Below are 22033 nucleotides of genomic sequence, written 5' to 3'. Positions count from 1 at the left end.
GGCTCCTCTGTCCTCCACTCGTTACCTGTATTAATGGCACCTGTTTGAACTTGTTATCAGTATAAAAGACACCTGTCCACAACCTCAAACAGTCACACTCCAAACGCCACTATGGCCAAGACCAAAGAGCTGTCAAAGGACACCAGAAACAAAATTGTAGACCTGCACCAGGCTGGGAAGACTGAATCTGCACTAGGTAAGCAGCTTGGTCTGAAGAAATCAACTGTGGGAGCAATTATTAGGAAATGGAAGACTGATAATCTCCCTCGATCTGGGGCTCCACGCAAGATCTCACCCCGTGGGGTCAAAATGATCACAAGAACGGTGAGCAAAAATCCCAGAACCACATGGGGGGACCTAGTGAATGACCTGCAGAGAGCTGGGACCAAAGTAACAAAGCCTACCATCAGTAACACACTACGCCGCCAGGGACTCAAATCCTGCAGTGCCAGACGTGTCCCCCTGCTTAAGCCAGTACATGTCCAGGCCCGTCTGAAGTTTGCTAGAGTGCATTTGGATGATCCAGAAGAGGATTGGGAGAATGTCATATGGTCAGATGAAACCAAAATAGAACTTTTTGGTAAAAACTCAACTCGTCGTGTTTGAAGGACAAAGAATGCTGAGTTGTATCCAAAGAACACCATACCTACTGTGAAGCATGGGGGTGGAAACATCATGCTTTGGGGCTGTTGTTCTGCAAAGGAACCAGGACGACTGATCCGTGTAAAGGAAAGAATGAATGGGGCCATGTATCGTGAGATTTTGAGTGAAAACCTCCTTCCATCAGCAAGGGCATTGAAGATGAAACGTGGCTGGGTCATTCAGCATGACAATGATCCCAAACACACAGCCCGGGCAACGAAGGAGTGGCTTCATAAGAAGCATTTCAAGGTCTTGGAGTGGCCTAGCCAGTCTCCAGATCTCAACCCCATAGAAAATCTTTGGAGGGAGTTAAAAGTCTGTGTTGCCCAGCGACAGCCCCAAAACATCACTGCTCTAGAGGAGATCTGCATGGAGGAATGGGCCAAAATACCAGCAACAGTGTGTGAAAACCTTGTGACGACTTACAGAAAACGTTTGACCTGTGTCATTGCCAACAAAGGGTATATAACAAAGTATTGAGAAACTTTTGTTGTTGACCAAATACTTATTTTCCCCCATAATTTGCAAATAAATTCATTAAAAATCCTACAATGTGATTTTCTGGATAATTTTTTCTCATTTTGTCTGTCATAGTTGACGTGTACCTATGATGAAAATTACAGGCCTCTCTCATCTTTTAAGTGGGAGAACTTGCACAATTGGTGGCTGACTAAATACTTTTTTCCCCCACTGTATATTTTGATATGTTGAACACTTTTTTGGTTACTACATGATTCCATGTGTTATTTCATAGTTTTGATGTCTTCACTATTATTCTACAATGTAGAAAATAAAGAAAAACCCTGGAATGAGTAGGTGTGTCCAAACTTTTGACAGGTACTGTATATATTTACAAACAAATATATATATGGGGGATTGGAAATGATGCAGACAATTACATTGATTACACAATCTATCTGCAATATTAAAGCTGATCTAGCCCCCCCAAAAAACAAACATTTTAAAGAAAGTGTACCAGGTACTCAGGTTACTGTAGAAAAGGAAAAACATGCACTCACTGGAAACAGTCTTTACATTCAATTTGCTGCTGCACGCCATTTCTTGATAGTCTGGTTACTGTACCTTTGTATGGTCCTGATTCAATAATGCCCTCTGTCATCGAGGCAAAGTTACCGGAGCGGATGTGGCTTTCTGACAGGTTCAGGTCACCGTAAGAAGGGTCCTAAAGTCACAGAGGAAAAATGTATCAGTCAGAGGATAGAGGTTCACATTGAAGAAAACGCCCATGAGTTTGACCTAAGTTGATGCATTCTCACAGTTTACAGAAACTGAACCAATGCAGATTTTAAATGATCAAAAATGTGCCCATACACAGACAACATCGAAAGTGTCACAGACTATCACGAAATGTAACTACAATCGCCACTAAGATGAAAAATACTCCTGACAACATTAGGACTTCATGAAACAAGTGTCCTGCACAGTATAGATTATCCCTTTAAGTACATTCTGCTTGTTTCCTCTCAATCACCATGAATCACACCAGGGACCTCAAAGCTATTGGCTGACGTCCAGTGTAAGAGATGAAGTTGCCACCATCGGGCAACACATTGGAATTTACTTTAAAGGGAGATGACAATGATCATGTATCCTACACATCATGACAATGTACTGTAAATAACATGATGATTCGTATGACATATTAAAGGACACCTTCATTATTTATTTCATTTTTATACTTGGCTCTAGTTTGTCACTTACCCTGAATGTAATCTATGGGGCCAGGAGAAACGGTCATCTACGGGTTGATTCGGATGTTTCAAAAGCCACTGCTAACGTAACCTAACTATAGCCACTGCTAACACAAAAAAAACTGAGTGATAGGGGTAAGCTCCCCATGTTCAGAATGTGTGGCCCAAATACCTCCAAGTAACCTCAAACCAAGGTGGAGGTACAGTAAGGAAGGGCACAAACAGTTGGGTGAGCAGAGACTCGAACCCCCATCGCCTTGGGGGCATATGGTCTCAAGTCAGAAGCGTTACTGCTACGCCAGACTCCGGTACCATGTATTACAATTTATTCCATCATAAAATAGGCCTATATGTCAGAGATTTGTAACTGTCCTTATGGAAATGTAGCATTACTGCTTGCCACTTACTACATCATATAGCCTAACAAAGTATGGCACTATCCCTAAACATAAATTAGACAGCAAGACCCCAATGGGGCGATGTTCTGTGTGCTTACAATGGTCACAAAACCTTTACCGTCAGTGACATAAATAGAGGATCGATGGGATTTGAACTGCATGTGACCAATTTTCACAATGTCTGTCTAGACATTCATGTTAATACCATGTACCATCGGTCTGCATTTTCTAATGTGGATTAGTATGATATATTCATCAATCAATACAGTATAAACATGGGGCTATATAGAGAGCGCATTGCCATCTCTCTGTAGGAATTCTTCAAATGTTTTTTTTATACATTGTGGACCACCCACCAGTAGCAAAACAGCAGCAACAATACCACATGGACAACGGACAAGAATAGGCCTATGGTTTGATCCATTACATACGTAGGATTACATGTATACTGGTTAGGCTTGGGTGGTATACCGCATACTGGGGTATTTGGAAATAGCCACGGAATGGTTTTTCAATACCGTCAATACCGTTGAAACTATTTATTTGAAGTTTTTCAATACATTTTAATATTTGTAGATACTTTAAGTAAATACCTGCAGTCAACTTGTGCAATACGTTAGGAGATAAAGCAGATTGCGTTCTTCATTTCACCCGTCACATTATTTTATTGTAGACCTACACAAGGCTGGAATGGGCTACAAGACCATCGCCAAGCAGCTTGGTGTGAAGGTGACAACAGTTGGTGCGATTATTCGCAAATGGAAGAAAAAGTGTTGTGGTCAGATGAGACCAAAATCGAGCTCTTTGGCATCAACTCAACTCGCCGTGTTTGGAGGAGGAGGAATGCTGCCTATGACCCCAAGAACACCATCCCCACCGTCAACCGTGGAGGTGGAAACATTATGCTTTGGGGTTGTTTTTCTGCTAAGGGGACAGGACAACTTCACCGCATCAAAGGGACGATGGACGGGGCCATGTACCGTTAAATCTTGGGTGAGAACCTCCTTCCCTCAGCCAGGGCATTGAAAATGGGTCGTGGATGGGTATTCCAGCATGACGATGACCCAAAACACACGGCCAAGGCAACAAAGGAGTGGCTCAAGATGAAGCACATTAAGGTCCTGGAGTGGCCTAGCCAGTCTCCAGACCTTAATCCCAAAAAAAATCTGTGGAGGGAGCTGAAGGTTCGAGTTGCCAAACGTCAGCCTCGAAACCTTAATGACTTGGAGAAGATCTGCAAAGAGGAGTGGGACAAAGTCCCTCCTGAGATGTGTGCAAACCTGGTGGCCAACTACAAGAAACGTCTGACCTCTGTGATTGCCAACAAGGGTTTTGCCACCAAGTACTAAGTAATGTTTTGCATAGGGGTCAAATACTTATTTCCCTCATTAAAATGTAAATCAATTTATAACATTTTTGACATGCGTTTTTCTGAATTTTTTTGTTGTTATTCTGTCTCTCACTGTTCAAATAAACCTACCATTAAAATGATAGGCTGATCATGTCTTTGTCAGTGGGCAAACGTACAGAATCAGCAGGGGATCAAATACTTTTTTCCCTCACTTCAGAAGCAGTACGTTTCTTCTTTCAGACAAACATGCGTCAAAATGTGTTCCTTTGCACAATGTCTCTCGTTCACCATTCTGTAGCTCCTACCTATATACTGTATGTATAACTTTATGAGCTGGATTGCCTGTCTTTCCGCTTGTTAGCATATTTAGCTAGCAGCCTCCATGGAAATTCGCTATTACTTGTGCTAATTTTGTTAGCATTCTGGTAACCGATGCCCAATGGTATTTCTTGCATTTTTCGGCGCCCCCTTGTGTACTAAGCCAGTAATACCGTAACTCCTGGGATGAGAGAAGGGCAGTATGACGATGTGAAAATCTGGAAACTGCCCAACCCTAATACTGGTAGCTAATATTCAAGTGCAGTACTTTCTAAATATAGAAGGGATTACTTATTATTGCATATGTGATAACATAGGTTGTATATCCTGGAGGCATATATCTGGGGAAGGGTATAAAACTATTTCTAGAGTGTTGAAAGTTTCCAAGAGCACAGTGGTCTCCATCATTGGGAAACTGAAAAATATATATATGGAACAACCCATACTCTGCCTAGAGCTGGCCGTCCGACCAAACTGAGCAAACGGGCAAGAAGGACATTGGTCAGGGAGGTGACCAAGAACCCAATGACCAGAACTACAGAGAACCTGCCAGAAGGACAACAGTCTCCACAGCACTTCACCAATCTGGGCTATATGGGAGAGTGGCTAGACGAAAGCCACTGCTGAGAAAAAAGCACATGACAGCATGCCTGGAGTTTGCAAAAAGGCAAGTGAAAGTCTCGGATCATAAGGCAAAAATTACGTGGTTTAATGAGACAAAAATAGAACTCTTTGGCCTGAATGCAAAGTGCTATGTCTGGAAAAAAACAGGCACAGCTCATCACCCGTCTAACACCATCCCTACTGTGAAGCATGGTGGTGGCAGCATTTTGCTATGGGGATGCTTTTCAGCGGCAGGGACTGGGAGACTGGTAAGGATAGAGGGAACAATGAAATGGAGTCAAATACAGGCAAGTCCTTGATGAGAACCTGCTTCAGAGTGCAAACAACCTTAGACTGGGGCGAAGATTTACATTACAACAGCACAATGACCCCAAGCATACAGCCAAAGCAACGCTGGAATGGCGTCAGAACAAGAATATGAAAGTCCTTGAGCGGCCTAGCCAAACTCCAGATTTAAATATCATTGAAATACTGTGGAAAGACTTGAAGATTGTTGTTCTCCACAGCTCCCAATCTAACTTAACAGAGCTTGAGAAAACTGCAAGGAGAAATGGGAGAAAATCCCCAAATCCTGATTTGCAAAGCTGATAATGACATACCCAAGACGACTCAAAGCTGTAATCGCCCCCAAGGGGTTTCTACAAAGTATTGACTCAGGGGTGTGAATACTTATGCAAGAGACATTTCTGTATTTCATTTTCAATAAATTAGCAAAAATGTCTAAAAACATGTTTTAACTTTGTCATTATGGGGTAGTTTGTGTAAATGGGTGAGAAAAATAATCAATTTAATCCATTTTGAATTCAGGCTGTAACACAACAAAATGTGGAACAAGTCAAGGGGTATGAATACTTTCTGAAGGCACTGGTATACCGGTAGCTAATACATTATAATATACAGTGGGGAGAACAAGTATTTGATACACTGCCGATTTTGCAGGTTTTCCTACTTACAAAGCATGTAGAGGTCTGTAATTTTTATCATAGGTACACTTCAACTGTGAGAGACGGAATCACATTGTATGATTTTTAAGTAATTCATTTGCATTTTATTGCATGACATAAGTATCTGATACATCAGAAAAGCAGAACTTAATATTTGGTACAGAAACCTTTGTTTGCAATTACAGAGATCATATGTTTCCTGTAGGTCTTGACCAGGTTTGCACACACTGCAGCAGGGATTTTGGCCCACTCCTCCATACAGACCTTCTCCAGATCCTTCAGGTTTCGGGGCTGTCGCTGGGCAATACGGACTTTCAGCTCCCTCCAAAGATGTTCTATTGGGTTCAGGTCTGGAGACTGGCTAGGCCACTCCAGGACCTTGAGATGCTTCTTACGGAGCCACTCCTTAGTTGCCCTGGCTGTGTGTTTCGGGTCGTTGCTGGAAGACCCAGCCACGACCCATCTTCAATGCTCTTACTGAGGGAAGGAGGTTGTTGGCCAAGATCTCGCAATACATGGCCCCATCCATCCTCCCCTCAATATGGTGCAGTCGTCCTGTCCCCTTTGTAGAAAAGCATCCCCAAAGAATGATGTTTCCACCTCCATGCTTCACGGTTGGGATGGTGTTCTTGGGGTTGTACTCATCCTTCTTCTTCCTCCAAACACGGCGAGTGGAGTTTAGACCAAAAAGCTATATTTTTATCTCATCAGACCACATGACCTTCTCCCATTCCTCCTCTGGATCATCCAGATGGTCATTGGCAAGCTTCAGACGGGCCTGGACATGCGCTGGCTTGAGCAAGGGGACCTTGCGTGCGCTGCAGGATTTTAATCCATGACGGCGTAGTGTGTTACTAATGGTTTTCTTTGAGACTGTGGTCCCAGCTCTCTTCAGGTCATTGACCAGGTCCTGCCGTGTAGTTCTGGGCTGATCCCTCACCTTCCTCATGATCATTGATGCCCCACGAGGTGAGATCTTGCATGGAGCCCCAGACCGAGGGTGATTGACCGTCATCTTGAACTTCTTCCATTTTCTAATAATTCCGCCAACAGTTGTTGCCTTCCCACCAAGCTGCTTGCCTATTGTCCTGTAGCCCATCCCAGCCTTGTGCAGGTCTACAATTTTATCCCTGATGTCCTTACACAGCTCTCTGGTCTTGGCCATTGTGGAGAGGTTGGAGTCTGTTTGAGTGTGTGGACAGGTGTCTTTTATACAGGTAACGAGTTCAAACAGGTGCAGTTAATACAGGTAATGAGTGGAGAACAGGAGGGCTTCTTAAAGAAAAACTAACAGGTCTGTGAGAGCCGGAATTCTTACTGGTTGGTAGGTGATCAAATACTTATGTCATGCAATAAAATGCAAATTATTACTTAAAAATCATACAATGTGATTTTCTGGATTTTTGTTTTAGATTCCTTCTCTCACAGTTGAAGTGTACCTATGATAAAAATTACAGACCTCTACATGCTTTGTAAGTAGGAAAACCTGCAAAATCGGCAGTGTATCAAATACTTGTTCTCCCCACTGTATGTAGCCTATATAAAGTATAAGCCCATGATGTGGTGCCACAAAAGAGCTGCTGCTACTGTTTTAACTGCACAGCTGGGGCATCATATTACTTTAAATGAGGGATACAAACTATATTGAAAGCAGGTGCGTCGACAGGTGTGGTTCCTGAGAAATTCCTAAACAATTAATGCTTAGGGTCATAAAAATGCTGGGCAGGCCCAGTTGCCCATTGTTTTAGCTACCATGGCTATGCCCCCATAGGATGACAATGCCGCCATCCCCAGGGCACGAGTGGCCACTGAATGGTTTGATGACATGAAAACGATGTAATCCATATGCGATGGCAGTCACCAGATCTCGACCCAATTGAACACTTATGGGGTTTCTGGAACAGCGACTGAGACAGTATTTTCCAACAACATCAACAAAACACAAAATGATTGAATTTCTCGTGGAAGAATGGTGTCGCAACCCTCCAATAAAGTTCCAGACACTTGTAGAATCTATGCCAAGGCGCATTGATGCTGTTCTGGCAGCTTGTGGTGGCCCAACGCCCTATTAACCCCTAGAGTACATGTCTGCGAACCCGTGGAAATCTAATAAGCATAATACAAAAATCCCAATAAAAATCTTTCAGTTGTTGTTTTCGCATAGGATGCGCCTCAATTCACCGATGTCGCACTTCCGCATCTGCGGTGAAAGGTGACAGAGCTAAAGTGGTGTTTGTCAGACCATGAGACATCCCGAAAATTGGTCTTCTCACAACATTATCTGTAGTGTCCGAACAGTTTGGCCTACAAAATCTTATGACACCTATGGAAAGATGAGACTCTCACGAACACGATGGTGTTCTCAGTTTTGCTCTACAGCCTCCACAAGCTGTAGCGTCCTAACAGTTTGGGCTATAAACTAAAAGGTGAGACTCTCACAAACACGACGTTGTTTTGCTCTAGGACACCCACAGGCCTCACAAGACTCGTCTGATGGTCACCCGGTAACAGTTTGAAAAAAATTATGGAAGTACACTACATGTGGACACCTGCTCGTCGAACATCTCACTCCAAATTCATCAAAAATTCTGTGCATTAATATGGAGTTGGTCCCCCCTTTGCTGCTATAACAGCCTCCACGCTTCTGGGAAGGCTTTCCAAAAGATGTTGGAACATTGCTGCGGGGACTTGCTTCCATTCAGCCACAAGAGCTTTAGTGAGGTCGGGCACTGATGTTGGGCGATTAGGCCTGGTTCACAGTCGGCGTTCCAATTCATCCCAAAAGGGTTCGATGGAGCTCTGTGCAGGCCAGTCAAGTTCTTCCACACCGATCCCGACAAACCATCTGAATGGACCTTGATTTGTGCACAGGGGCATTGTCATGCTGAAACAGGAAAGGGCCTGCCCCTAACAGTTGCCACAAAGTTGGAAGCACAGAATCGTCTAGAATGTCATTGTATGCTGTAGCATTAACATTTTCCTTCACTGGAACTAAGGGGCCTAGCCCAAACCATGAAAAACAGCCCCAGACCATTATTCCTCCTCCACCAAACTGTACAGTTGGCACTATGCATTGGGGCAGGTAGCGTTCTGCTGGCTTTCGCCAAACCCAGTTTCCACTGCTCCAAAGTCCAACAGCGGTGAGCTTTACACCACTCCAGCTGACGCTTGGCATTGCGCATGGTGATCTTTGGCTTGTGTGCGGCTGTTCGGCCATGGAAACCCAATTCATGAAGCTCCCGACGAACAGCTATTGTGCTGACGTTGCTTTCAGAGGCAGTTTGGAACTCCGTAGTGAGTGTTGCAACCAAGGACAGATAACTTTTTACACACTACGTGCTTCACCACTCGGCGGACCCGTTCTGTGAGCTTGTGTGGCCTACCACTTTGCAGCTGAGCCGTTGTTGCTACTAGACGTTTCCACATCACAATAACAGCAATTACAGTTGACCGGGGCAACTCAACAGGGCAGAAATTTGACGAACTGACTTGTTGAAAAGGTGGCATCCTATGCCACGTTGAAAGTCACTGAGCTCTTCAGTAAGGCCATTCTATGCCACTGTTTAGACTATGGAGATTGCATGGCTGTGTGCTCGATTTTATACACCTGTCAGCAACGGGTGTGGCTGAAATATCCGAATCCACTAATTTGAAGGGGTGTCCACATACTTCTGTATATATAGTGTATATGTGGAAACTGTTTAGTGCCAAAAATAAGGAGTTAAATACATGTAAAAATAAAAAATATATATATATATCTCTCAGATATAGGAGAGACACTTCAGAACAAACTTCCTTCAGATTTTTGTTACATGTAGTGAATCTGTTATTCAAAGCGTTTTATGGGCTAATAAGTAGCAGTAAGGCCAAATACAAATTGTCATCAAATAATTGTTTTATATATTTTTTTTAATACTTCAAGGGGTCTTAAAATTCTAAATCAAATAGCAAAATGATCGTTGGTATGACCTTCTTAAAACAATTCCATATAGCTTAGTAGAACCCCCCCCTTACCCGGCTTAGACAGGGCTTAGACTAATGGGTTAAGACACTGTTGGCGTTTCCTTTATTTTGTCAGTTACCTGTATATAGCGGCGCCTTGGTCCATCCATAGTATGTCTTGCAGCGATGTAATCCTTAGAAAGACATATCTTCCAAACTTCATTTTATGTCTAGTAAATTGATGCGACAATAAACAAAGCCGGACACTGCTTGCCTGTTAAAAGCCATGCCAAGGATCACAGTCTAGACACCTAGACGTCTTATCGCACTGCGACAGACTAGGGCTGAAACGGAATTTCACTGACAACCAATTATCCTCCTCAGAGAGTGGCTAATTTACATTTACATTTTAGTCATTTAGCAGACGCTCTTATCCAGAGCAACTTACAGTTAGCGAGTGCATACATTTCCATCCTGATACCTAATAATAATACTAATAATAATAAGGCTAATACCTGCTGCCTGATCCTACGGATTACAACTACAATCATGTAGCTACAGTGGCAAGCTATATGAAATGAAATCCTTTATTGAATAATTCTATGGCACTAGGAATAGGGTTAGACTATCTTCGAGGAATAGGCCTAGACTCTCATTGCTGGGGAGATCATTTGGTAATGCTTTACTTGACACCCAGTGTCATAACACATTATGACATGGTCATCACCATGTCATAATATGTCCTAACAGCTGATATAACTTGTCATAACCTGTCATAATATGGTCATAACACGGTGATGACCCATATATTTACAAGTGTTTTGACATATATTGCGTTATTTTATGGCTGGTTATGACACCTACATAAGAGTGTCAAAACCCACATTAAAAACAAAGATGTTTTGGGCCAATTAGTTTCCTATCGTTTGAAAGTTTGTTTCTTAAATGTTGTTGTTGTTGTTGTTGTTGTTGTAATGAACACTTTACAGTCATGTTTTTTCATCATATTTTAAATAACTTAAAATACACTTTATGACACTGTCAAGAAGCATTATGACCACCCTGTGTCACTTTACTTGGACTAAGAAAATACACTTTGACAATGTCAAGAAGCATTATGACCATCAATCATAAACGCCAGATAGGCCTATCACATACACGTCCATACATCGGTCATCAGTCAAAAAGAGGGTGTCTTGTCCTGCTCCTGAAATCTGCTCCTGCATTCATCCCAGACATCAGAAACAGAGCATTGGGGTTGGTGCATGTCTGACATCAATGCGTGCGCAATTACAATTATATTTTATATGGTCAATTTCCCAAAAAAGTATATAACATAAACATACTGTTGACACTTACACTATGGTGTAATGTAATGTTTTGCCTTGTGTGGTAGCTTTTGTGGGTTTTCACACTTATGTAGGTGTCATAACTAGCCATAAAATAAACGCAACATACTGTATGTCACAACAGGTCTAAATATATGCGTCATGACAGTGTTATGACCATATTACAAACAGGTTATGACAAGTTATGTCAGCTGTTATGACATATTATGACATGGTTATTACTTTACGCTGGGTGTCAAGTAAAGTGTTACCGATAAGGTATTTCTTGGCCAATTTATCCATCACATTTGTGGATTTTATTTTTTTTAACAAGAGCAATGGAAGCCAAGCCATTTGTGCCTTATGAATGACTATATAAATTATGCCAGTCAGTGCAGGGCTATTCATTCATGTGGAGGCTGGTGTGGATCTGACTTGGGCAAACTGCTGATTTCGACATGTTCTCGGAAATAAAATAAACTCCTCTTGCCCAATCGATCAGTGTATTGTCCCACTGGCTCTGATTGCGAAGTTGCTTAAGCCTACCTATTAATTATGTCCTAATTATTACAGTGGGGGAAAAAAGTATTTAGTCAGCCACCAATTGTGCAAGTTCTCCCACTTAACAAGATGAGAGAGGCCTGTAATTTTCATCATAGGTACACGTCAACTATGACAGACAAAATGAGAAAAATAAATCCAGAAAATCACATTGTAGGAATTTTAATGAATTTATTTGCAAATTATGGTGGAAAATAAGTATTTGGTCAATAACAAAAGTTTCTCAATACTTTGTTATATACCCTTTGTTGGCAATGACACAGGTCAAACGTTTTCTGTAAGTCTTCACAAGGTTTTCACACACTGTTGCTGGTATTTTGGCCCATTCCTCCATGCAGATCTCCTCTAGAGCAGTGATGTTTTGGGGCTGTCGCTGGGCAACACAGACTTTCAACTCCCTCCAAAGATTTTCTATGGGGTTGAGATCTGGAGACTGGCTAGGCCACTCCAGGACCTTGAAATGCTTCTTACAAAGCCACTCCTTCGTTGCCCGGGCGGTGTGTTTGGGATCATTGTCATGCTGAAAGACCCAGCCACGTTTCATCTTCAATGCCCTTGCTGATGGAAGGAGGTTTTCACTCAAAATCTCACGATACATGGCCCCATTCATTCTTTCCTTTACACGGATCAGTCGACCTGGTCCCTTTGCAGAAAAACAGCCCCAAAGCATGATGTTTCCACCCCCATGCTTCACAGTAGGTATGGTGTTCTTTGGATGCAACTCAGCATTCTTTGTCCTCCAAACACGACGAGTTGAGTTTTTACCAAAAATTTATATTTGGGTTTCATCTGACCATATGACATTCTCCCAATCCTCTTCTGGATCATCCAAATGCACTCTAGCAAATTTCAGACGGGCCTGGACATGTTCTGGCTTAGGCAGGGGGACACGTCTGGCACTGCAGGATTTGAGTCCCTGGCGGCGTAGTGTGTTACTGATGGTAGGCTTTGTTACTTTGGTCCCAGCTCTCTGCAGGTCATTCACTAGGTCCCCCCGTGTGGTTCTGGGATTTTTGCTCACCGTTCTTGTGATCCTTTTGACCCCACAGGGTGAGATCTTGCGTGGAGCCCCAGATCGAGGGAGATTATCAGTGGTCTTGTATGTCTTCCATTTCCTAATAATTGCTCCCACAGTTGATTTCTTCAAACCAAGCTGCTTACCTATTGCAGATTCAGCCTTCCCAGCCTGGTGCAGGTCTACAATTTTGTTTCTGGTGTCCTTTGACAGCTCTTTGGTCTTGGCCATAGTGGAGTTTGGAGTGTGACTGTTTGAGGTTGTGGACAGGTGTCTTTTATACTGATAACAAGTTCAAACAGGTGCCATTAATACAGGTAACGAGTGGAGGACAGAGGAGCCTCTTAAAGAAGAAGTTACAGGTCTGTGAGAGCCAGAAATCTTGCTTGTTTGTAGGTGACCAAATACTTATTTTCCACAATAATTTGCAGATAAAATCTTTAAAAATCCTACAATGTGATTTTCTGGATTTTCTTTTCTCAATTTGTCTGTCATAGTTAACGTGTACCTATGATGAAAATTACAGGCCTCTCTCATCTTTTTAAGTGGGAGAACTTGCACAATTGGTGGCTGACTAAATACTTTTTTCCCCCACTGTATGTCGCAATAATGTGGTTCCCTTTCAAGTACATATTCAAGTGCAATCTCATAGTTTTGAGAAGCAGTGCGTGCATTTATTTATGTGTAGTGTGTGAGTGAGTACAGTGCCAAAGGGGATGCTCTGTCCAGCCCTTACCCTGAACACATCCTCGTGGCTCTCCTCCAAGTCTCCATTGCTGGTGACCGATATCTCTGCCGCAGGGCTCCTGTGGACCTCCTCATCCATAGTGCTCTCCTGCAATCACAAACAGCTATGGTAAGAGATTAGTACAGTGTTTCATACATTGCATGAGACTTACCTCAAGTGTGCACTGTGCATGAGTGAAGCTGTAGGCCTATGCTTTTACCCTAAAGTTTGTCTAGAAGAGTAAGCAGAGGGGACTCTCTCAACAGAATTTGATGTCTATGGGCTGCCATCTTGTGGTCACCGCCACCAGAAGTGATGAACAATACATTGAGATAACATCCTGCAGTATTAGGATGGTTTTTAAACAGTGTATTAAGCTCACGCTGAGTTATTGCATAAAAGGTCAACCTTCAGAGAATTACACCTGTTACCTCACATGCAAGCTCACCTAACCTCTTCAGAGAGCAAGAATAATAGGACAACTTCAAATGGTTTGTTGAGCCTTGGAGCTAGCTATCACTGCCCTGATTGAGCAGTATCAAATATTTCTTGCAACCAAATTAACAATTTCTACTCTACATAAATAGAACTGGAATCAACGCATGGTCCTTCGGTTGTTCCAAAGATCCACCCGGTCTCCATGGCAATGCTTTTACGTGGGCCTCTCCCAGGCCATTCCAGGTCTGCCATAGTTATCAGGGCAAAAAAATCCAACCATCTCTTTAGCCCTTTAGGATTGAGACGCTGTGCTATGACTGAGTGACATAGATTTTCAAATTGCCTCTCATTAACTCAGACAAAGCAGAACTATCTGGGTCAAGCAGAGTTATTGTACTGCTTCATATTTATAAACTAGGACTGCTCCAAGGAATCTGGGCAAGGCAAATTCAACAAACACAAGGGTGAAGCCGCTGTCAGTCAATCTTTTAAAAAATATCCACACACCAGACCAAACAAAAATTCCAGTTGTCAAAACAGATAGAGCTAAATGTCTGGTATGATATTGTTAAGAAGTGAGCCAAAGGGCAACCCTTCAAGCCATTTAGACACTTCAGTCACATGCCGTCACCCATAGGGAGAATATGTAGGACAGTGAGAAGTGTGACGAGCACGCAGCACATTCACACCTTTTCCCACAGAACCACACTGACTGTCTGAGTCACCGTCAGCAGAGGCTAAAAATACAGATGGGCGTACTTGCTAAAGCAGCAACACCAACCCTATTCATGCAGCATGAATTGTGTTGGTCAATTAAGCATGAATCTGTTTGTGTTTAAAGGCTTTGCTTAAACCTTGGGTCAAGGACAGCTACAATTTTAATTAAACACTTCAACGAACATCAATTCCAAATTCTCTATAGGAAATGAAAAGGTATTATTAGGCTATAGTCCGTAGATAGAAAACCTCATGACATTGTAATCATTGACAAGACCCATGTGGAATTACTGTAACGGTGGTTAATAATTGGCCTTTTGATGCCAGATATAAATGTTAATGACATAGGCAGCTGTATTACATCAGTAAGTCAGGCTTTGGCACATTGGCTTACAACACCACCATAACTTCCTCTTGGAAGTTGGACACAATAGAATGCTGTTCACACATCACACTTAAACAAAAGCCTGAATGACGAAAGTGTTGCATTTTCTGGGCCAGGATACCCAACTTGGCGTAGTTACGGTGGAAGGCTAGCACTTTGATAGCACTCAGTCAGTAGCTAACTGATAGCAGCTACATTATTTCGCGTTTCTAAAACCACTGTGGCAGGAGGTTGACACGGTCTCCTACCATTGCCAAGGGTTTATTACTATTTGGAAATACCACAGTCAAACATGAACTCCGCTCCTCAATGGCCTTGGACTGATGTCTAAATAATGCAGATAGCCTCCACTGTACAGCTAGCCAACATAGGCTAGCACTAGCATAAATGCTTGGGTGTGGTGCAAGTAAGCTTAACTGCTCCATTCACAGACCATGCTAACGAGAGCAAGCAGTGCTAATGCTAACTTCAAAATGAGAGGATGAGCCAAGCCCTTAACAAGATTTAAAATGGCATCACAGAGTGAGACAAAATCAACCAGAGAAAGGGACAGGTCTGCTTCATGGGAACCAGGCGGGATCAAGTTTATGAACCAAGAGTAGGCTATCTGCTTGTTCAAACCTATCTGGAGGCCACACATGAATTTGTTGCTGCCTAAATATGACTATTATCTCGCACTCCATGCAAATGGGAAAATACACTATGTGTCTCATTTGGTATGTGCAAGGGTACATGAACCGATCCAGATGACAAAACCTAATTAAGACTGTTGTGTTTGAGTTTTGGCCTCAATATATTTGGGAGGCTCGTCCAGGGTAGAAGTAGGCCAGTATACTTTCTCCTTATTCCATTGCATTAGGACAAAGCATAGGTACTAATGCATTTCCTATAGTTCAATAGGATTCAGTGTATGAAGATATTCTCTGTCATTGGACTTGTTTTAAACATTGCCCAGAATCCAGCTCCATAAGCAACAACGAACTTCGTGAAATGATTTGGACTGCTTTGGCAGCGGAATTTGTCAACAGTGCAGAAAGCACCAGGTATCAGATAACACACAACATTAATGTTTAAAAGGCCACAAGCCGTCCACATTTACATTTTAGTCATTTAGCAGACGCTCTTATCCAGAGCGACTTACAGTTAGTGAGTGCATACATAATTTTTTATTTTTCATACAGGCAGGCAACAGAGACATCCACAGGTAGGCTTGTCTAACTGTCGAGGTAGATAAGAAAGACTCCCGTCTATCTGTCCACCCAGAGTATGAGTTGTAACAAGTCATCAGAGAGCTGTTGGGTATACCAGTGTTCACACTTTAAAAGTCAGCAACTGTATTGATAGACACCTGACAGCCTCAACAACTACCGGTATATCTAGGACTAGACTAAATACATTTGTTGGCAAAAGCTAATAGCAGTACCAATTCCTGAAGAACAAATAGACTGGTTACAAGAAACAGAAATGGTTCTAAGGTACTGAAAGGGTGAACATGGGGGCAAGGTTTGGCATGTCAGAGAGACAAAGCTCAGGCCCCTGGAGTTCAGTAGCCTGGAAACTAGCTAACAAGTGGGGGGAGGGAAGGATAACAACAGCAGCCTCCTGATCAGCTGAGCTGAGGGAGGAAAGCAAGGCTCACTTCTTAAAAAGCAGGGCAGAATGTAAAGCAACCGGGGCTTACTAGCGAGATGGGTACAGTGATTGCATAGTATGTGACTACTTCATGCAGCCCATTACAGAGAGCGAGTGCAAAAAAGACAGAAAGGCTATCAAAGAAAGAGTCAGTCACTATGAAGCCACAACACTTCAGGAGAGCATCGCCACCTGAAGCACACTCCGTTATGATGCACAATTACTCATTCAACGTTGGGAACGAACCAAGTGAATCTGCATTGAACTAACAGCTTGGAGTGCTCGGACACAACAGCAGGGGATCTGACATTGCCTGGGAACATCGAGGCAGCAGTCCAAATCCCTCTGCCTACAGCGATTACCCAGCCATGTGACAGGCCTATTGAATTCAGGGTGCTGTATCCACACACACAGGAAACATTGGGTGGGATTCTTATAATTGCTGGGATCGGTCACACGTACAGGCCACACCATGGCTAGGATGGGGACAAGAGTATCACCACTGCATAAAGGTGGCTACTGGCTGGTATGCTGAGACTCAAAGGCAAACATAACAGCATGGCATGTACCTGTAAACACAACTCACTAAAATTAATCAATAAAAATACAAATTAAATGAAACAATTGTATTGGCATTAGGCGGAGAATGCATGCAGGGGAATTCACAGGAAGCAGAGGCCATCACCAGCATTTTCACTGGTGCTACCAAACACCACAGTACAACACAACAAATCAGGAAGTATACCCCGTAAAAAGAAAGATAGTTACGCAAAAGTTACACCAACAACACAAATGGACTAGCCTCTACTCCTACTAGAGTTGCACCAAGCAGACAAATTTGAAACATAAGAGGAAAGCACCAACCACAAAAAGGGATCAACGATTAAGGGAAATCTAAAATCAATAATTATTGATTCAGCGCTTTAACTCGAGTTCATGTTGTATTTTGTTAAGAAATGGTTAATTAGCTATATCAGCATTGGATATCATAATAACGATATCCACGTTTTTGTGACATATAGCAACATGAACCAGAGAGTACTGGAATGAATGATTCCCAGAGCTGTTGTCTGCATTGAAGATAAATATGTCACCTTTGTATGAGTGAGAGAATCTTCATTTTTCTTTTGGGGATCATCTTCCTTTGGTGTATTATCATCAGTAGTCACTATATGGCAATTTTCCCTTTTAGCACCGGCATTTTCGGAATGTGCATTGCCACTAGTGTTTGGAACACCATCATTATGCTCAGCATTCACACTGTTTTGCATAATGTCATTGTCGCTCTTAACATCATCATCATTTTGAGCATCATCGCTGTTTTCAGCATTATCGTTGTCATTTTGAACATCACTGTCGTTTTCAGCTCTGTCATCATGAGGCACTTCATCATTGTTCAGAACATATTCAGTACTATCAAAGCTGTGAGCATCCTCCTCGCTCTCTCTTTGAAAGTCCTCAGTATTCTGAGCCTCCTTAGAAGAATTAATTTGCAGTCCCTGGGCTGGAGCCTTCCCGGACTCAGCCTCAAGACTAACTTCGGACATTCCTGAAAACAAACAGATAGGAGGGCATGAATAGGTCCCTGCCAACCACCACATTTAATAACATAGAGGGCATCGACCCAGGTAGCTGCATTGGTGGTCAACACCTCAACCTCCTTTCAAGTTATTGATTTGCTGCGGGAAATAATGTAGCCTAAACTCATGGCACTCTTGTTTGTCTGGTGATTCTGTTTTACTAAGACTTAACATAACAAGGTGTAAAAAAAGTGTAATGTTATTACACAGGCTGACTATTGTTAAGAATAAATACTAGGCCTATGTAGGCCTTTTTTAAATGCAACTCCATAGGGTGGGGAGGTATAAAGAACCTGGGTTGGGCCACTATTCCAGAGAAACAAATGTCAATGCACATTCTTGCATACAATGGCAATTGACAAATTAGGTTGGACAGCTATGCTGCTGGATAGGCTAGTTCATCACCACACAATCATTGTTTGTGCAGGGATCTTGACCCATGTCTGCAGGGCCGATTCCAGGCATAAGCAACATAAGCGGTCGCTTAGAGCCCCCAGCCGCCAGGGGGCCCCGATTGATTTTGTTAGTCATGCTCACTCAGATAACATAACATTGACATTTAAGTCATTTAGCAGACGCTCTTATCCAAATAACATGGCATAACATGTAAACATGGCATAGCTCAGTTGGTAGAGCATGGCGCTTGCAACGCCAGGGTTGTGGGTTCGATTCCCACGGGGGGCCAGTATGAAAAATGTATGCACTCACTAACTGTAAGTTGCTCTGGATAAGAGCGTCTGCTAAATGACGTAAATGTAAATTACAAAATGTGTATAATTGCAGGAAATTACCTTTAAAACTGAAAAAAATGTCTTTCCACCCTTTTGGAAAAAGTGGCAGAATTGCAGGAAATTAGCTGTAGAACTGCAAAAGCTTTCTCTCTGCCCCGTGGCAAAATGAGTAGAATTGCATGAAAATTGTTATAAAATTGCAAAGTTCTCTCCACCAGACTCCATTGCAAAACGTGTAGAATTGCAGAATCATTGTTTTAAAACTGCAACATTTTCTCTACACCGAATGGCAAAATGTGTAGAATTGCAGGAAATTAACTTTAAAACTAAAATGTCCCTCTCTCTCCACAGTCAAGAGGGTGGCCACTAAAATGTTTTGAGGTGGGGGGCCCCTCAACAAAATCTTGCTTAGGGCCCCCAAATGGCTAGAGCCGGCCCTGCATGTCTAGCATGGAGGGAGGAAGCATCCACTCTGACATTCAAGAACATTTTAAGGACTGGAGGGTCAGGTCTTGCTGATTCTTTTCAGTCTTAACTTCTATGACTGTTAAACAGAATCTCGTCCTGGTGGAGGAAACAGACATTTTAACCTTCAGTGCCCTGGTAGTACACACTGAGTATACAAAACATTAGGAACACCTGCTCATTCCACTTCAAATCAGTGTAGATGAAGGGGACAGGTTAAATAATGATTTTTAAGCCTTGAGACAATGATTGTGTATGTGTGCCATTCAGAGAGTGAATGGGCAAGGCAAAATATTTAAGTGCCTTTGAACGGGGTATAGATAGTAGGTGCCAGGCGCACCGGTTAGTGTGTCAAGAACTGCAACGCTGCTGGGTTTTTCACGCACAACAGTTTCCTGTGTGTATCAAGAATGGTCCACCACCCAAAAGACATCCAGCCAACTTGACACAACTGTGGGAATCATTGGAGTCAACATGGGCCAGCATCCCTGTGGAACGCTTTCGACACCATGTAGAGTCCAATGCCCCGACAGATTAAGGCTGTTCTGAGGGCAAAAAGTGGTCAACTCAATATTAGGTAGGTGTTCCTAATGTTTTGTGCACTCAGTGTATAGGCCTACTGTTCTATGACTTTTACCATTCCTGCTTTGTAGGCAAACATAGTTGTTCTCTCTTATATCCTGGTTATACCACAAGACTGTGGCTACAACTGTGCTTCCTGTAGATGACCAGATATTAGACCGTATATGTCATGGAAAACAGAGTAAAAAAAAGGATTTAAGGAGGCGAAGAATATTACCATTTAGACCTCTGAACAGAGAACATTATACTCTTCCTCAACATTCTACTCATTATAACATTAAAGTCATGTTGTACTTTAAAATGAGGGTGCTGATGCATCCTATTCAGTGAAGGAAGCGATTGACATGATGTCATGAACCAAATATACAAAAGATATCCAAATGAGGGGATGAGGGAAACTGTTGGAAACTGTTGGTAATGTTGGATATGGTTGTTATTAGGCTATTTTATAAACCAATTCAAGTGTGACATCAGAATTGAAGCTTTAGTGTGTATGTAAATTACATTTCAAGTTGAACACTTGATTCCATAACAGAGGGTGTTGTAGGCCTAAATGTCTGAATTTAGGGATTTGTTGGCCTCTATAGAGAATATTGAAATAAACAGGAGAAGTTAGTTTTGCATGGCCCGGTGCCCCAACGGAGTGTCTAAAATATACAAACGGGGCCATGCAAAACGAACTCACCCACCGGACTAAACGTCATAATGGACACGTAAACGGTAGAGTTCACAAGTTTGCAACTTATAGCTATATTATTCATCTGTGGTTATCCTATCTCATTTATTGAATCAAAATAAAACTATTGGCTAACTTAATTGATTGTGAGTTAAACCCTGAAACGTTGTCTGGCTTCGCTGCTACGCCTAGCATTCCATTCTAACAAAGCATAACTAACTTTTGATTTATAATACTAGCTAGTAGCTACCTGGCTAACGTTATAATATGTCTTAGTTAACTAGCTAGCTAGAAACATTAACTTAGACAACATTGCAACGTAGTTGGCTAGCTAGCAGGTACAGTAACAGTTGCCTGCTAGCTGTAACGCTACAGTTAGTTATGACTGACACTGACAGTCAGTCAGAAGAACGCAACACGTTGCTTAACGTTGGATGTGCCACTTTCTGCATTTGTTCAGCTGAGTACACTCACCAAACGCGGAAACTAGCGGTGACACGAGAGCTAACATTTATAACTACCTACAGTACCTAACTAGCTTGCTTTCTACACACAAACGTCATTAACGTTCCCTAACTAACCAGCTAAGTCACATGACACGGTCATTAGACCGTCGCTAACTAAACTTAGCTTGATAGCTAAAGTTAGCTAGCTAGCTTGACTGCTTGTTGTTGTGCTTAAAAACGTAAATATGCAACTGATTGTGGTCAGAAAATGTACCTGCAGCTTTTGTCCGGACCTTTATCTCTCTGTGTTTCTTGGTGCAAAAAGTTCCACTCCCGGGATTTGGGAAGAAAATACAGCTAGCTCACTACTCACTGTATAAAATGTAATTCGGCGCCCATTGGCATTGTGTCCCTGACCTGTGTGAAGCTACCCACAATAAGGACAACAGTAGAATTTGCGGTTCGCATTCAAAATAAAGGTTCCCCATTGAAACGGATACAAATAGTGGAATATTACTAGATAATGCTAAACAAGGTTGGAATGCTGTTATATAACATACAAATAAATACAATACATAATTTATTTAACAATAAACAGTAAAAAAAAAGTTCAAATCGCACTGTGTATGTATTAGACTGCATAATTGCATTGGGGGCATACATACACTGAGTGTATAAAACATTAGGATACCTACCTAATTGCATCCCCAGCTTCAATTCGTTGGGGCATGCACTCTACAAGGTGTTGAAAGCGTTCCATAGGGATGCTGGCCCATGTTGACTCCAATGCTTCCCACAGTTGTGTCAAGTTGGCTGGAT

The 22033-nt window shown here is 42.3% G+C and overlaps 1 protein-coding gene across 4 annotated transcripts in view; it reads right to left on the bottom strand.

The window, feature by feature from the left end:
* arfip1 (ADP-ribosylation factor interacting protein 1 (arfaptin 1)) overlaps nt 1–21652 on the bottom strand; it is a 43359-nt gene extending 21707 nt beyond the window's left edge. For 2 of the 4 annotated variants that reach the window (XM_084155020.1, XM_084155021.1), the window contains exons 1-4: nt 21489–21637; nt 17829–18283; nt 13572–13670; nt 1726–1825 (exon numbers count right to left, since the gene is read on the bottom strand). In XM_084155020.1, the coding sequence (XP_084011146.1) occupies nt 1726–1825; nt 13572–13670; nt 17829–18281 (652 nt within the window). In that variant the 5' untranslated portion in view covers nt 18282–18283; nt 21489–21637. Of the gene's footprint in view, nt 1–1725; nt 1826–13571; nt 13671–17828; nt 18284–21488 lie in introns of all 4 variants that reach the window. The other 2 variants (XM_084155023.1, XM_084155022.1) reach the window with 2 other exon arrangements.
* Nucleotides 21653–22033: the final 381 nt, after the last annotated feature.

Source organism: Coregonus lavaretus (genome assembly GCF_964263955.1).
Source record: "Coregonus lavaretus genome assembly, chromosome: 38".
NCBI lineage: Eukaryota > Metazoa > Chordata > Actinopteri > Salmoniformes > Salmonidae > Coregonus > Coregonus lavaretus.
The sequence above is the reverse complement of the archived record's forward strand: the minus strand, read 5'-3'. Positions and strand labels throughout refer to the sequence as shown.